Source organism: Eleginops maclovinus, chromosome 8 (assembly GCF_036324505.1).
Source record: "Eleginops maclovinus isolate JMC-PN-2008 ecotype Puerto Natales chromosome 8, JC_Emac_rtc_rv5, whole genome shotgun sequence".
Lineage (NCBI taxonomy): Eukaryota > Metazoa > Chordata > Actinopteri > Perciformes > Eleginopidae > Eleginops > Eleginops maclovinus.
This window is the reverse complement of record NC_086356.1, coordinates 2,238,588-2,254,697: the sequence shown is the minus strand read 5'-3', so window position 1 is coordinate 2,254,697 and position 16,110 is coordinate 2,238,588. Positions and strand designations below refer to the sequence as shown.

The window sequence follows — 16,110 nt, the reverse complement described above, 5'->3', positions numbered from 1 at the left end:
TTCACTGTTTGTTGTGTGCAGATTTAATGCTAATTTGTGTATTTTTAAACCAAGTGCAGTGTAAAATAACATGTAGCAGCCAAACAAAGAAAGATGATAGGCAGATATTACATTTTATTCACAGAGATGAGTTGTAGATTACAAAAGGGTCTCCAGCCATTGCCGTACTTATGCAGTATGTGTGAGAATAAAACACCACGTTGGGAGGAAATTTAGTTTGTGCTTTTTTTGAAAAAAGGCAGGTGAGCAACCTTATCATTCATTTGTTTTGGAGTTGTGTTTCTGACCCTCACTCCTGTGATTCAAAGATACTAAGTCTGACTTGTTACATTAAATATACAGTGCCATCTGTGCTCTCTAACCCTTCAGTTTAATAAGAATGCTTGTATTGATTTGTAAAACCAGCATCTCCAGTATAGAGATGGTTTAGGAAAACTAACCTGAGTCATGATTCCCCATCCCCATCATAATGTATTGGAACATGAAGGAAGTTCATGATGAGACGCACCTCCTGCAGGTTTAGGTCAGAGCCCAGGTGTTATCAGGCACTGAGATCCACCCGATTACACCTTCATCCACCTGTATTTTTCCCACTCTGCTTTAATAAAAGCTTAATCAACATAATGCTCCCATCTTGTTTTGGAGGCGCACTATCTGATCTCGTCCACATGACTGGAGCCCATTTCCTTGCCGGCCTTGACATCCAGCTGGCATCGGGTTGGCACCTGTCCTGTTCAAAAGCCAAACACAGCAGCATGATTAAAAACACAACAGGTCGTGTGTTGGGGTGAGAATAGTCCCTGTTAACCTGTACAGTTGTTACAGAACATGTAAAATATAAGAACTGTGAATATCAGTCGAAAATGCTATGATTATAATGTTTATGATTACAGTCTTTAGTTGCTAGGCAGATTAGGATTAATGATGGTAAATATAATCTCCCTTAAATCAGACTGTAGTTCACCTGCAGTAAATCCAGCAGCTACCCTGCAGTATACAAAGTCATTCAAACTAGCTGCACCTTTACCAGCTCTGAGAACACTTTAATGATCAATCATTATAAAACATATCAGAGATATTATTCTGAAATGGACCAATCAGACAATGACTACTTTTACTGTCGCTACTTTAAGTACATTTAGAGGAGAGTACTTTCTGCTTTCACTGGAGGAACATTTAGAATACTTTTACTGTGACAGAGTATTCCTACACTCTGGTACTTCTACTTTACTCAAGTACAAGATCTGAGTACTTCTACTTTACTCAAGTAAAAGATCTGAGTACTTCTACTTTACTCAAGTACAAGATCTGAGTACTTCTACGTTTACTCAAGTACAAGATCTGAGTACTTCTACTTTACTCAAGTACAAGATCTGAGTACTTCTACTTTACTCAAGTACAAGACCTGAGTACTTCTACTTTACTCAAGTACAAGATCTGAGTACTTCTACTTTACTCAAGTACAAGATCTGAGTACTTCTACTTTTACTCAAGAACAAGATCTGAGTACTTCTACTTTTACTCAAGTACAATATCTCAGTATTTCTTCCACCTCTGATTTAAAAATAGCTTGTTAACAACTTGCTAACAAAGCCAAATATCGAGCAAAATTGTAATGTATTGGCTGATCAAGTATAATGTTCTTATTGTAATCACACTTGCAACATCAACAGAGACATATACGACAATAAAACCAGGGGACTGTAACTCATCACAGTCCCCTGCTTCTGCTCCTACTGCTATTTATTTTATTAGTATTATTATTTATTTTATTTTAGTTTTACTTTATTATTTGCCTTACTTTGGTTGGTTGTCTTTCATTACCTCATGTAAAGCCACTTTGTGCCATATTAATGAAATGTATTATTATTATTATTATTATTATTATTATTATTATTATTATTATTATTATTATTATTATTATTATTATTATTATTGTTATTGTTATTATTATTATTATTATTATTATTATTATTATTATTATTATTATTATTATTATTATTATTATTATTAAGAAACAGTGATTGAGCTTAACCTGACAAAAACACAGTATGTTCCAGACCCTTTTATTTTACATTCAGCGCAAAGTTATGACATTGTGTGCCCCTGTTTGTTCTTCAGGGAAGAGGAAGTAATAAACAGGTTGTTTGATTTCAAGAAAAAAGAAGGTGACAGAGGAGAAGTCCAGATTTGTGGTCCAGAAAAAAAAATCTATACTAGAGGGACGATGGGCGCAGTAAGAGGCTGTAAACAGAGGGGGGCCCGCACCAAAGAAGAAGAGCCGCTTCCTTTACTTCCGGGAAACAAACCCCACTTCATTCACCAAGATGGCGACATTAGTAGTGAGACAGCCACCGGTCGGAGGTTTCAGTTTCGATAACTGCAAGAGGTAAGCTACGTTTAAATGTGTGGAAAACCTCTTCACAATACCTACGTCAGTAAGTAGAATAAGGTTTGTGCTTCTGTATGGAGAGGTTGTGTGATATAGAAGTGATTAGACGGGTTTTTCTGAGGGATGCTAACTCATGTCAACCATACAATGACTAAGGCTTTTCCGCGCTACTGTTATTCTGTACGTTTGAACTTAATAAGCTTCATGTCATATGGTTTGACATTTATATAACCTGTGTTTTATACAAAGCATGTCATGATTGAGTATTTATTCTCTGACTTGTTTATATTCTGCTGTTTGCTTGTGTACATGATGCTAGTTAACGGTTAGCTCACGTGTGTTAATGTGGTAGAGAGAACTATCCTTAAGATGTTTCCACACTGACATATCTGTTATTTTAATCCACTATATACTTTGTTTTAGGCTGTCAATAAAATACTATATTCTATAAGTGCTAAGTAACGAGTGCAGCAGCTTAGACAGTTATACAACTGGCCTGTTTTTGAGTAAAGTAGAAGTACTCAGATCTTGAGTAAAGTAGAAGTACTCAGATCTTGTACTTGAGTAAAGTAGAAGTACTCAGATCTTGTACTTGAGTAAAGTAGAAGTACTCAGTCTTGTACTTGAGTAAAGTAGAAGTACTCAGATCTTGTACTTGAGTAAAGTAGAAGTACTCAGATCTTGTACTTGAGTAAAGTAGAAGTACTCAGGTCTTGTACTTGAGTAAAGTAGAAGTACTCAGGTCTTGTACTTGAGTAAAGTAGAAGTACTCAGGTCTTGTACTTGAGTAAAGTAGAAGTACTCAGATCTTGTACTTGAGTAAAGTAGAAGTACTCAGGTCTTGTACTTGAGTAAAGTAGAAGTACTCAGATCTTGTACTTGAGTAAAGTAGAAGTACTCAGGTCTTGTACTTGAGTAAAGTAGAAGTACTCAGGTCTTGTTCTTGAGTAAAGTAGAAGTACTCAGGTCTTGTACTTGAGTAAAGTAGAAGTACTCAGGTCTTGTACTTGAGTAAAGTAGAAGTACTCAGGTCTTGTTCTTGAGTAAAGTAGAAGTACTCAGGTCTTGTACTTGAGTAAAGTAGAAGTACTCAGGTCTTGTTCTTGAGTAAAGTAGAAGTACTCAGGTCTTGTTCTTGAGTAAAGTAGAAGTACTCAGATCTTGTACTTGAGTAAAGTAGAAGTAGCAGAGTGTAGGAATACTCTGTCACAGTGAAAGTATTCTAAATGTTCCTCCAGTGAAAGTAGAAAGTACTCTCCTCTAAATGTACTTAAAGTAGCGACAGTAAAAGTAGTCATTGTCTGATTGGTCCATTTCAGAATAATATCTCTGATATGTTTTATAATGATTGATCATTAAAGTGTTCTCAGAGCTGGTAAAGGTGCAGCTAGTTTGAATGGCTTTGTATACTGCAGGGTAGCTGCTGGATTTACTGCAGGAGAACTACAGTCTGATGGTTATATTATTATTATTATTTAGAATAGCAGGCCTCTGAAAACCAAACATCACTGTATATGTAGTAATGAAAAATGAACAGGCGTGTTACAAAACATGCTAATAGGCATAGAAGAGTATAAGAACAGCTCCAGAAATGTACCAGTGTTACAGTTCAAACGCACAAAGAGCAATTGATGACCTGCTATGGCTTAAAGATTAAGCAAATGTGGTTTAAGGGAATTGAACAGCTGACAAACGTTTAAATTCACATGGCCTCTGCAGCCTCAGGTTATTTAAAGAAGTGTTGTTTTTACTTTTGAGTTATACATTTTCCTTTTTCTTTTCAGAAATGCACTTCTGTTAGGAGAGGCTAACAAAGTGGGAAGCAGCTTGCCTTCTGCCCGCAAGACAGGAACGACCATCTGTGGTATCGTCTTCAAGGTGAGGGACAGCGACCAGGCCGATTAACATGGAGTAACCTTTTAGCACTGATGTTGACAGTTCTTTTCAATTGAGTTAGTCCCTAAATCATGGATTTAATATTTGAAGAAGATATGCATCTATAGCTCAGCGTAAAGGGGTACTACCTCCTGAGTAGTTGGTCATTCTGGTTAATCACTCACCTAAGTTACCTTGTCAGAACAAACCAGTGGCTGTCACAGCTAGGCTAGCTATTAGAAGAAGTATGTTTACTTTGCGTCTTAATAATAATTTGTGTTTCCCTCTGAAGGATGGCGTCGTCCTGGGAGCAGACACCAGAGCCACTGAGGGCATGGTGGTGGCAGACAAGAACTGCTCCAAGATCCACCACATCTCCCCCAACATCTAGTAAGTGTCCACCAGCAAGTTTAACACTACTTTTGTCTATTCCAATAGACAAACATGAATTATGGTGGTAGATGTTACACATTTTAGAGTAGAGTCTGCTCCATGCCTAAACCTATTTGCTCTGAAAACTATGTGTGATTTCTTATTCTGTGTCTGCTTGTGTTGCTGTGCAGCTGCTGTGGAGCAGGAACAGCTGCAGACACGGAGATGACCACTCAGATCATCTCCTCCAACCTGGAGCTGCACGCCCTCTCCACAGGACGGGTGCCCCGCGTGGCCACCGCCAACCGTATGCTCAAACAGATGCTCTTCAGGTACAGGCCGCAATATTTATTTAGGGCCTGATTTTGGAAAAGAACTACTACTACAAACTACTTATTTGTCTGGAGCCAGTGGGATCTGCTTGGTAGCCGCTAACAGAGCTTTTTTGTGTGTGTTTATTTACAACAGTAACATATATACATACATAAGCATCGTTTGTATCATGTCACTGTTTTGGAGATAAGCCAGATGACAGAGGGCCTTGCAATGATCCATTTTGCACTCAATAGAAAGGTCGCATTAATCCCAATAAAAACACAGAGATCCTTGTAAACGCAGGTAAATTAAGACAGTTTGGATATGAAATGATCCTAATTGAATGAATCAAATGCTTTTTGCAGATCTAACAATACGTCACCCCTCCCCCCCCTTATCAAGCTTTCTGTCAAAGGACTGGCTTCAATCTAAGCGGCCTGTAGTGACGCTCTTGCCGGATTGGACGCTTCAGAACAATATGAAGTTCTAGTAAAAACTTGAAGGCAGAGTTATCCTTTTAAGGTTTATTCTTAAGTGGATATAAATATGGATATAGATTCACAGGCTCCTAATGGTGTTATATTTTCGTCTCGGTGTGTGTTTGGTTCTTAAGGAAGGAAACACCAGGCCTAACAACTCTCCACAGCTACAGATGCACAAATAAAAGCTGCAGCTCGATGTCAGCGCACTACTCGACTGCTAAATAAAAAGCTGGTTAAGTTACAACCTCACTGTATGCAAATGGAATTCCAAACTCCTATCTTATTAAATAATGAATATAACTTACTTTTGCTGAAGGACGAACACGAACATGTCGAACAGAAAGAGAAACTGAACTGACAGCAGGCTGTAACATGAGAGGGGGCGGGGCTTGTCTCATGTCTCTGCTTCCTCTCATTGGGTCAGCCTTTTATACATCCTCTTTATTTTTGAGAAACTCCTGTTGTGTGTGTTTCAGGTATCAGGGCTACATTGGGGCGGCTCTGGTTCTGGGCGGAGTGGACTGTAACGGCCCTCACCTCTACAGCATCTACCCCCACGGCTCCACTGACAAGCTGCCCTACGTCACCATGGGTACGTCTCCAACACCCCACACTCGCCTCTGACCTCCACCTGTTTATTCTAATGGACTGTAGCTTATTTACACTTTTATAGAATGATGTAAACGACTCCAAATTTTAGATTGGACTTCACTGACAGAGATTTAATTTATGGCCTAATTATAAACATGATTCCTCCCTGCAGGCTCGGGCTCTCTGGCTGCCATGGCGGTGTTTGAGGATCGCTACAAGCCTGACATGGAGGTGAGCCCCCCCCTCTCTCACAATACACTCTCCTGTAAGATCAGATTTTCAATCGAGCCTCAATACTGATCATCTGTTTCTCTGTCGACAGGAGGAGGATGCCAAGCGGCTGGTGCGAGACGCCATCGCTGCAGGAATCTTTAACGACCTCGGCTCCGGCAGCAACATCGACCTGTGTGTCATCACCAAGGGCAACCTGGACTACATCCGGCCCCACGACGAGGCCAACAAGAAGGGAGTCAGGTGAGGACTTGATCCTGGGGGGGGACACACTAAATATACCTTCATTACAGACTGACGCCCAGTTGTTCCAGTTTTAATTACTATGGTTAATTAAGAGCCTGCCGCTAAGCATGCTGGGTGATTGAGTCATGACGAGCTGTGGCTGACTTGTTGTCTTGTTGCTCGTTCTGCTTGAAGACTAAATGAGCGTGAAGCCTTGCAGCAGTGAGTACAGAGTGTGGTGGTGACAGAGTGCACAGCTAACAGCCCCCCCGTCACTTCTGAGTGTGTTACTAACCAACAGGGTGGGGGGGATATACCGTGCAGAGTTGGAAAAGTGCAAGTTTGTCGAGCAGTAGCTGTTCTCCAACGATTGAAAGAAATATAGATATAGATATAGATACTACTTAAGTATTAAGTAACTATAGTGTATTTAGTCAGACGACAGAACAATGTGACTTTAGAAAAGAAAACATATTCAGTATTAAAAATGTGTCCTATTAAAGGTTAGACATACAGAATAGTAGTTTACAAATGCCGCCTAAGTTTAATACAGGAATTAAAAGCAAACACAGCCGTTTTGTTGAAATAAATCAGGTGTACACCGCCTGCATGTAAGGATATTTAAAATAAAGAGGCATAAAAGAATAGAATTCAGACAGTGTCTCCATTTATCCTTATAATCATGATGTATGGATTTGTATTGTAACTGCCTTTTTTCTTTTTATATTCCCTTGTTAATGTTTACCATTTTTCAATCCCGTTACATGTCATCTGTAACTCCCCAAGCCTGGCTCTTGCCATATAATCTCTCATATCCAGCTGCCCCGCTCGGTCCCCTGAAGGAGGAGAGTCGCATATATAAATCAGGATGAGGAGGAACTCTTTACACCGAGGTTTAGAACATTTACACGGTGTTTGGTCCGCTCCTGAAAAGAGAATATGAACTAATTCAGGGTTTCTTTCAGTCGAACATTCTTTTAATATTGTGCTGAAGGCAGGACGGTATTTTTTGCACCTTTTTTTAATATAGAACATATAACATTCAAAACAGTGATAGAATAGTGACTCCATCTGTACCGCCGACCCGCACTAACCACCTTTCTGACTCTCTCTTCTTGCCGTGCTGAGTTGGATTTCCCTAACGAACGTGTGTCTGTGCTGATGGAGTCTCTCTCGTGTGTTTGACTGAAACCTGTCGTGTTCCCCGATGTAGAACCGGCGACTACAAGTACAAGAGAGGAACCACGGGCGTGCTGTCGAAGCTGGTGACCCCGCTGAACCTGGACGTGGTGGAGGAGAGCGTACTCACTATGGACACCTCCTAAAAATACTGTCTTCTTCATGTAACTCACTAGCTTCAGAATCCCTGACGCGATGGTTTGTTTTTCCATAATTTACAATAAAAGTGTTTGAGTTGATTCATGTTGTCTTACTATGATTCTTTTGTATACATATAAAATGCACGCTCCCCACTCCTCCCACTACCAAGAGACAGTCGGGGAGGCAAAGAAACGAGACTAAAGGGCCAGCTTAACAGGTTCAAGACCTAATTAACTGAGGCTCTATATCCAAGTATGACTTTGACAGGGGACTGATTGTGTTTCAGTTATTAAGGGATTATTAATCTGTTGAATATCTGGTGTTTAAAAATGGAAATGATAGGCGACAAAATCCACAGTAAATATTGTGTGTGAAATATATTTAGATGTATAAGTTTACGTAAATAAGAAATGTCAAACTTTAAAACCACTTCACACAGAACTTAAACTGTTCATATGGCTAAACTTAGAAGAAGGGGAGTAGGAGTCAAACATCTGTACATAAAGAGTCCAATCAGCGTAAATAGCACACATGGTATCTTAAACACTTAGAAATTATACATGTTGGTCATAAAATGTACTGATTTCTTTTGAACTTTTCACCAGGGGGTGTAATGTGACCACAGGAGAGTTACCCTTTATTTATTTGGTTTAAATGGTTTGAACTTCAAAATAAAGGTCCTGTGGATAGCAGGGTGTTGCAATAAGAAGGTAAAGAGTAATGGCACAAACAATCTGTATGCAATATGTTTATTATATTGGCACAGGTACTGTGTGTGATAAGGCACTGTTCAGTAAATATAGACATTGTTTAGCATATTACCTCAAAATGGCATCACAGCATCACATTCCTACAGATTCACAGTAACTATGGTCTGCATTCACACAAAAACACTTGTTCAGCACTTCCTAAGATTATTTAAGTCCTTAACTCAAAACAAAATATAGATAATTAAAGTTAATTTAAAATCCACTTTGAACGGTTAACGGGGAAAGTATGTCGGCATCATACAAAACATTACAAGTTCCCACAGAGGGGTGTCAAAGCTGAGGCAGCAGAGCCCGCCTTACCAGAGGAACTACATTTCCCAGAATGCACCTAAATAGAATCTTTGTATAGCTCAGAAAGATGCAGTCTGCAAAGCCAGTTTCTCAAGACTTGACACACAGCAGAAGGACGGACTGTAAAGGCTGGCAGGTTCTCCTTAATTCCAGATCATTTATTAATTGTTTTTAGGGACAGAGTCTCAAAAACGTAACAGAATAGTGAGACTGGGTCCCAGAGAAGTGATGTAATAATGAAGCAGTCACACTGGGCTCTCTACAGGAGATACACGCTGTATGTAAACTATCAAAGAAGACAAATCAGTAATTGCTAATACACAGTTTGTTAATCTGACTCCTACAGAATGTACTTAAATTGACAAAATAAAACAGATTACAACGACGGACACTCAAAGTCCCAGTCTGTATGGAATGCACCCCGCTGGAGTGAGACAGCTCTTCATCCCGAGCTGCAGAAAAGTCTCCTTTGCATTTCAGAAAGTCTAATTGCTGCACCACTCCTGGGCTCTTCACATCCTCCATGACAGGACAGGAGAGGGGGCGGAGCTTCCATCGTCCTCCTGTGGACGCGAGGTTGAGCACTGAGCTCCTCAGCGGGGGGGCTCAGGTGCTGGAGGTCCACAGGTGCATCTGTTTGGCGATCTGCAGCACAAAGACGATGTCCGGCCGCTGGTCTGGGTCTTGGTTGATGCACATGCTGACCAGCTCCCGCAGCTGAGGGGAAGAGGGCTTCATTAGGACATGATTGAGATGCACACAACGCACAAAACCTTTCTATTTGAGGCGGAGGGTGCTTTGGTTTCTGTTTGAGACTGATTTGTGTTGGCATGCACAGCTAACAGGTTAAATGTCTCAGTGAATGATTCCTCATCTACCTTCTCAGAGTGATGGTCCGGAGGGAGCGGGGGGTAATCGCACTTCTCGATCTTCTGGCAGAGGGAGAGCAGGTTCATCTTGTCCCCATAAAACGGACTCTGCAGCGCTGCCATCTGCAGGAAAAGAAATGGGAAGAAATTCCTGGTGAAGACTTCTAACAAACCAATGCAACAAGGACCTCTGACGGTTTCCTCATCCTGCAGCCGGTCTGCAAGACGTGTGACGGAGAGGTGATCCATCAGAAGCTGCTCAGATGTCCCTGGGACCGATGCTAGGCCCACTACATATCTTTATCCCTGGGATCTCCTTTTCATCATCGTCTAAAGCAGGCCATACGTACTGTATGTGCATATTCATTAACCACAGCTGTAAAAGGGTTAAAAATGCTTGAATTTGACTTTGGAAAAGGTGTAAAAAACCTTGACAGTGTTTATATGAGCTCACCTCATACAGAAGACATCCCAGAGACCAGATATCCGACTTAAAGTTGTATCCGTTCTCGTGGATCCTCTCCGGGGACATGTAGTAAGGAGTCCCCACTGAGAGGAGGAGAGTTGGTGTTCAGATATATGTCTGTATTGTAATATGTATGCATGTTGTGTCTGTGCGTTACCTAAGGAGTGCGCCGCCGTGGTTTTGGAGCTGAAGAAGCGTCCTAACCCCAGGTCGCCTAGCTTCACCTCGCCTGTGGCTGTGATGAACACGTTGGCTGGCTTTATATCTGACACACACACACAAACACACACATTGAAATGTTACAGCACAGCTTATAAAATCATTGCAAGCTGTAGAGAAATGTACACAACGTCAGGTACATATTCCTTCCTGTGTTTGAATATTGACTCTTCAATAAGGTGCAGCTGTTTACTTTATTGCTGTAAACAGAAGTCTAGCTGCTCAGTGTCTAAGGCTCTCCACTAGGGGGCAGTGCAACCTTTGAGGTAAACGCAAGAACCATTAAAGAACCACAAATATCGATGTTGGTTTCTTTTGCTAGAAACAAACTAAGGTGCGGCTGTGGCTGCTCCGGAGTGCGGTCATCTCTCAACCAGAAGTGTTTAACGCTGCCTCACTTCAGGGTTGTGGTATTCATTCCTGCCTTACTCTATATGAAATGGGAGTAGCTGCTTACCACGGTGCATTACTCTGCGTGAATGCATGTGCTCCAGGGCGCTGCAGAGCTGCACGAAGTACTTCCAGATAGTCCTCTCTGGGATGAGGCGCCTCTTCTTCTTGAAGTACTTTAAAGAGAAAAGGAAGCAATGTCAGTCCATAGAGAGTTACCATGCTAACTTGAAGATGCTATGTGTAGCGTATGCGAAGCCAAGACAAAGTATTGCTCTCATCTCACACATTTTGAGTAGAAAGAATCTTGATAAAAGACTAGTAATCAACTTCTCTATCGAGTATTTTTGCAGCTGTGTGTGAAATGAGTTGAGTTTGGGTCACTTTTCATGTTTGAATGAGGTAAGTTTGTCTGACCTTTATCATCTGGGACAGATCTCCAGCATCGGCCAGCTCCAGGACAATATTGAGCTCATTGTCTTCAATGAAAGAGTCCAGGTATTTGATCACATTGGGGTGATTCAGCTGCTGCAGGGGGCAAACAGAAGACATACATCTGTCCTGGTTTCAGCTCGACAAAACAAGTTGAGCTAAACTCAAAGTAATGCTCATGAAATGCACTAGTCCTCATGTTTTCCTTAGTGCTGGAACACTAGATCTCTCACTGACCCACAGAACACAATGATTGATCAACCCTACCTTCAGTAGATCAATCTCCTTGATGCAGTCCTGGCCAGCCTTGGCATCCATCATCGCAAAGATCTGCAGCAACAAAGATAAAATGAAATGCATTCCTTTGCTTTTTTCTTACACTATAAAGTCCAGCTAGGTATGACTCTTGATTCCGACTAAACGCTAGAATTGGTCAGGCTCTAAGCAGAATCCACCTTCTGTGGTCAAACCTTATTCCTAACTCATCATTAAAGGAAGTTCTGATCAGTGTGGAGCCTCCTCTTCTATTTCAAATAGGATGCAACATAATACGCATCCAGCATATGATTCATACCAAGGGTGTTAACAAGATAGAAACTCTAGTATTTACAAGAATCCTGCAGGTTTAGTCATTCAAAAATGTAACTGAGAGATGTTTTGAGTGGCAGTTTCTCCGGTGTTACTGCTCTGACACATATCCAGTCTGCTAACAAGCTTAACAAAAGCATGCATGTGAGATTTCAGAAGGACGTGGACGTCTGTGCGGGGGAAATGTGTATTCCCTCGACAGTCTGTACCTGGACTTTCTTGAGTGCGACCAGCTGTCCCTCCAGCAGGTACGTGGCTTTGTACACTTCGCTGAACTGCCCCCGACCGATCTTCTTCTCAATCCGGAAGTTGGCCAGCGTGCAGCAGAACTTATAGCTGGGCCCATTGTTCTGCACGAGTAAAAGAAACACCAGGTTACAAGGTTTGACGAAGCAGCCAAGGACAAGAAATCCTAAAGCCTTAAATGAAGAAGACTGTCCTGGTGGTTTGTCCCCTGTGCGAGATACTGAATCCCAAATGGTGTGTGTGTAAGTGTGTGTGAATGTCTTTAAAGATGAGCAGGTAGCATCTTGTACTGCAGCCTCTGAAGGACAGGGGGATTCTGTCTGATAATAGCCTGGTTTAATGCCCTACCTGGTCCTCCTGATTGGGTATTTTGTAGAAGCTGTTGTCTAACGTGGGCTGGTTATTGTTCCGTGTCTCCATGGTGGCATCACACCCACCTACTCCTGTAGTGGAAAAGAAGCATGTTCAAATGTTATCTAATAAGTTAAGACTTATTACAGAGAAGGGTTTGTCTTTTTCTGCAGCCTCACTGACAGAGTGTGTGCTGGAAGCTACAATAAAATGTCCTCTTAGCTTTTCACATGACAGGCTGAGTCATCCGTACGTGACTGTGTGCGTCATTTCCAAAATAAAGACAAACTAAAGGAGGAATATTTTGAAATGGTTGTCTAGCATTCACACAAAACAACTTCATTTACATCTGGGGCTGCAGGATTTTAAAAACATAAGTAATTACCATTATTTGACTGATATTATACTTGCAATATGATTCCTGATATAGGAGGGATTGGTCGTTATTGCATCATCATTCTCAGTGCCATTTAAATAAATACTGAAATGATCATGGTGGGATTTTTAGGGGGAATCTTAACGGAGCAAAGAGTGTGGATAAGGTCTTGCAGGCTCTCTGCAGCAGCACAATCCTTAATTCTGAATAATAATTTAACATATTTAGCCTGTAACTGTAATTGTGCAGACCTAACTACTGCAAATTTGAAGTATAAATAACTTCTTTTAGCCATAAATAGCATCTTAAAGATAGTTCATGTTGGTACTAGGTCCCAGTCATAAATCATTACAAGCATTACCATCCCTCTGATGTCTGCTGAGTCAGCTGTAAGTATTTAATCATGTGTGTACATGTGCTAACTTGCGCTAACCTCAGCTCGGCTAACCATTAAAATGGGAGCAATGTGTCATGTCACGACTCAGGTTTCAGCACAGAGGCAGAGCTGTGTTACATGTGTCAGGCTGCTGCTAATGAGGACTGTGGTGCTGCTGGCATTCAAGGAAGCGAAGAAATCTCTCAATGGAGACCCGTCTGATTCGCACCACACAGATGCCCTCATATTTTCATCCATGTTCTATTACCAGAGCCTGGCCTTGACACCATCCCCAGCCACAACACTGAGTTTCACTTCCTTAATCATAGTTTTTAAAACCAGCCTGAGCGAGAGAGAGAGACTGAGAGAGAGATCGAAATGCAAAATCATGAAGTAACTAATACGTGGCTGCTGGGGTGGAAGGATGGCTTCATCTATGAAACACCTCTATAGTTTACCATGTGCTGTAAGGAGTTAAGTGGAACAGTGTCAAAAATACACAATCCAACTCAGCAGCAACTGAACAAAAGTCATCTACTTTTTCCACAAAAAACCCACTTTATACACATTATTGTGATCGCTTGATAAATACATCCCTCTACAGAATAACCCAACCAATGCAAGATTTCTGAGTCTGATACTGATGGTGATCATTTCATTTTTCACATAGGAAACCAGACGGACTTATGCTGCTGACATCCATTTATCCGAGCCTCAAAAGAGCCGAGAACACAGCAGAATAACAATGGGGCAGAATTTGAAGGTATTCAGTGAGGGTGTGTAAAGACTCAGCTTCCTGCTCCGTGGACACAGAGCAGCCCTCCAGTCTCAGCTGACACGTGACTAATTTTAGCCAGTTATTTGACCTTGGATGCCCAGGCATCCTCATGACTTTAAACACCACCCACCCCCGCCTGGCACCCCACCCTTCAGCCTGTGTTTACCTCAGCTGAAACGACTTAATGTAGTGTTCATTTACACATCAAATATGATCATTTATATATCAATTATAGTCCGATTTGTATTTTATCCTATCCTGATATCCTGATATGTCTTCATCTGATTACTCTGTATTAGTAATAAATATAGTCAGAGCTTATTTGGAAATCTTTATTCAACTTAAGACTTTCAACCATTCCCTCAGCTTACTATTTTACATTTAAGTTCTTCATTAAATAGGAAAATACCATTTTTATTTCACACAGCATTAAACATGAACTATTTTTCAATGTGGCTTTTTCATATAAGCTATTTATTTATTAAAACCACTAGAAAACATGCATGAAACACATCTTACGAAATCAAAAAGGATGTAGGCCATGTAACCGAGTGTTACTCAATCAATGTTGGACTCGAAAAGTTGTTTTGCCTTCTATTTAATCACATTTTAAAAGCCATATTCACTACCTTTACTAACCTTACTAAAGAAAAGAGTCCAAGTTATTGCAATACATTATTGTGATTACAGAAACGACATATGTCCAATGCCATTATTAGACAAATAACCTGCAAAAGTTAGCAATGGTTTCCTGTTATGGCAGAGAGAGCACAGAGAGGTAATTAATATCTGAATATCTCGAAACACCAGCAAAACTTCTGTAAGCTAACCAAACAGTGACAGCCCAGTGAAGCAATGCTGACATTTACTCTCAATATGAGGCTGTTTTGTTATAAAGTAAGCAGGACTCATGAGAAGAGAAACGGGTAAATATCATTTCCATATGTTCTCAGAGCTGTAGGCTAACATGCTAGCTACATGTGCGAATAGCTTCCTAAAGAGTAAACTGTTCCATAGACTGTCAGCTGAGTTAGCTTAGCATAAAGTGTGCAGGCTGAGCTTAACAGTGTAATAACAGTGTGTCTTACCTGAATAGGAGGCATGCTGACTTGGAAAAAGTTTCTAAAAGTCACATTGGTCCGTGTTGTTATGCACTCACAGACAGACAGACAGACAGACAGATAGACAGACTCACAGACAGGCAGACAGACCACCTCCACTGTCTGTGTGTGCCTGGGGTTAGTGCCCGCTGAGAGGAGGGATACCTGACAGAATGCTGGCGGTGATGAGGTTGTGAGTGTTGGTTGAAAAAAAGTAGGTCAAACGTCACACAGCTCCATCTCCGCCTCTCCTTGTGGGATGGGGTCAGAGTTAGATGATATGTGATACCAGTGTAATACACACGTGAGAGTCCGAAAAAACTGCAGGTAATTGAGTGTGTATTTGTCCCATTTGTCATCAGGTGTACGGTTACTGTAGCTAAGCAGAGGCTAAGTACATTTATTCAAGTACTATACTTAATGATGCTGTAATTGAGTATCTCCATTTAACGCTCATTTGTACTTTTACTCCACTACATTTATTTAATACCTTCAATTACTTGATCTGGATTAATGATGGTAAATATAATGAACCCTTAAATCAGACTGTAGTTCACCTGCAGTAAATCCAGCAGCTACCCTGCAGTATACAAAGCCATTCAAACTAGCTGCACCTTTACCAGCTCTGAGAACACTTTAATGATCAATCATTATAAAACATATCAGAGATATTATTCTGAAATGGACCAATCAGACAATGACTACTTTTACTGTCACTACTTTAAGTACATTTAGAGGAGAGTACTTTCTACTTTCACTGGAGGAACATTTAGAATACTTTTACTGGGACAGAGTATTCCTACACTATATATGTATATATCTTATCATGGGACCAAACAGTTATATAAGGTATTGTGGAAGCTGCAGTTTTTACCACCAGAGCTCCATATTATAGACAGGTCTCCTGCAAAAATAGCTTTATATTTACCAGTTGCGATTAAAAGAAATACACAAATAATCATAATAGTTGTGACCCAGTAACTAGTACTTTTACTTTGGGTATTTTAAGTATATTTGGATGCCAAACATTGTAGTTTTACTATTAAACATATTTT

At 40.7% G+C, this 16,110-nt stretch overlaps 3 protein-coding genes and 1 long non-coding RNA gene across 5 annotated transcripts in view; 2 read left to right on the top strand and 2 right to left on the bottom strand.

Moving 5' to 3' along the window:
- ajm1 (apical junction component 1 homolog) overlaps positions 1–3,090 on the top strand; it is an 81,885-nt gene extending 78,795 nt beyond the window's left edge. The window contains exon 3 of the transcript XR_010166275.1: positions 3,058–3,090. The gene's annotated coding sequence lies outside the window, so the exon portion shown is untranslated. The remainder of the gene's footprint in view (positions 1–3,057) is intronic.
- Positions 93–5,818, bottom strand: LOC134868334 (uncharacterized). The gene is made up of 2 exons (XR_010166276.1): positions 5,742–5,818; positions 93–730 (listed from the first exon to the last, which is right to left on the bottom strand). It is a non-coding gene; the product is annotated as an uncharacterized LOC134868334 (long non-coding RNA).
- psmb7 (proteasome 20S subunit beta 7) lies at positions 2,235–7,901 on the top strand. 2 transcript variants are annotated; one of them, XM_063889382.1, is made up of 8 exons: positions 2,235–2,389; positions 4,177–4,270; positions 4,560–4,657; positions 4,831–4,971; positions 5,913–6,028; positions 6,200–6,258; positions 6,350–6,501; positions 7,697–7,901. In XM_063889382.1, exons 1-8 carry the CDS (start codon positions 2,328–2,330, stop codon positions 7,806–7,808), a joined length of 834 nt encoding a protein of 277 aa, XP_063745452.1. In that variant the 5' UTR covers positions 2,235–2,327; the 3' UTR covers positions 7,809–7,901. The 2 variants fall into 2 exon arrangements, with proteins under 2 accessions (XP_063745452.1, XP_063745453.1); XM_063889383.1 differs by lacking the exon at positions 7,697–7,901 and adding an exon at positions 6,679–6,724.
- A 635-nt stretch (positions 7,902–8,536) lies between these two features.
- nek6 (NIMA-related kinase 6) lies at positions 8,537–15,256 on the bottom strand. The gene is made up of 10 exons (XM_063890275.1): positions 15,044–15,256; positions 12,423–12,517; positions 12,038–12,178; positions 11,508–11,570; positions 11,226–11,336; positions 10,876–10,984; positions 10,357–10,464; positions 10,188–10,282; positions 9,743–9,856; positions 8,537–9,581 (listed from the first exon to the last, which is right to left on the bottom strand). Exons 2-10 carry the CDS (start codon positions 12,492–12,494, stop codon positions 9,471–9,473), a joined length of 924 nt encoding a protein of 307 aa, XP_063746345.1. The 5' UTR covers positions 12,495–12,517; positions 15,044–15,256; the 3' UTR covers positions 8,537–9,470.
- Positions 15,257–16,110: the final 854 nt, after the last annotated feature.

Excerpts from the sequence above, each read along its gene's own strand:
- psmb7 (XM_063889382.1), top strand. The coding sequence starts at position 2,328 with ATGGCGACATTAGTAGTGAGACAGCCACCGGTCGGAGGTTTCAGTTTC. Across the intron at positions 4,271-4,559 it reads TCTGTGGTATCGTCTTCAAG|GATGGCGTCGTCCTGGGAGC; the intron begins GTGAGGGACAGC and ends TTCCCTCTGAAG. Across the intron at positions 6,259-6,349 it reads GCTACAAGCCTGACATGGAG|GAGGAGGATGCCAAGCGGCT; the intron begins GTGAGCCCCCCC and ends CTCTGTCGACAG.
- nek6 (XM_063890275.1), bottom strand. The coding sequence starts at position 12,494 with ATGGAGACACGGAACAATAACCAGCCCACGTTAGACAACAGCTTCTAC. Across the intron at positions 11,571-12,037 it reads TCGCACTCAAGAAAGTCCAG|ATCTTTGCGATGATGGATGC; the intron begins GTACAGACTGTC and ends TTGTTGCTGCAG. Across the intron at positions 10,283-10,356 it reads CACGGCGGCGCACTCCTTAG|TGGGGACTCCTTACTACATG; the intron begins GTAACGCACAGA and ends TCCTCCTCTCAG.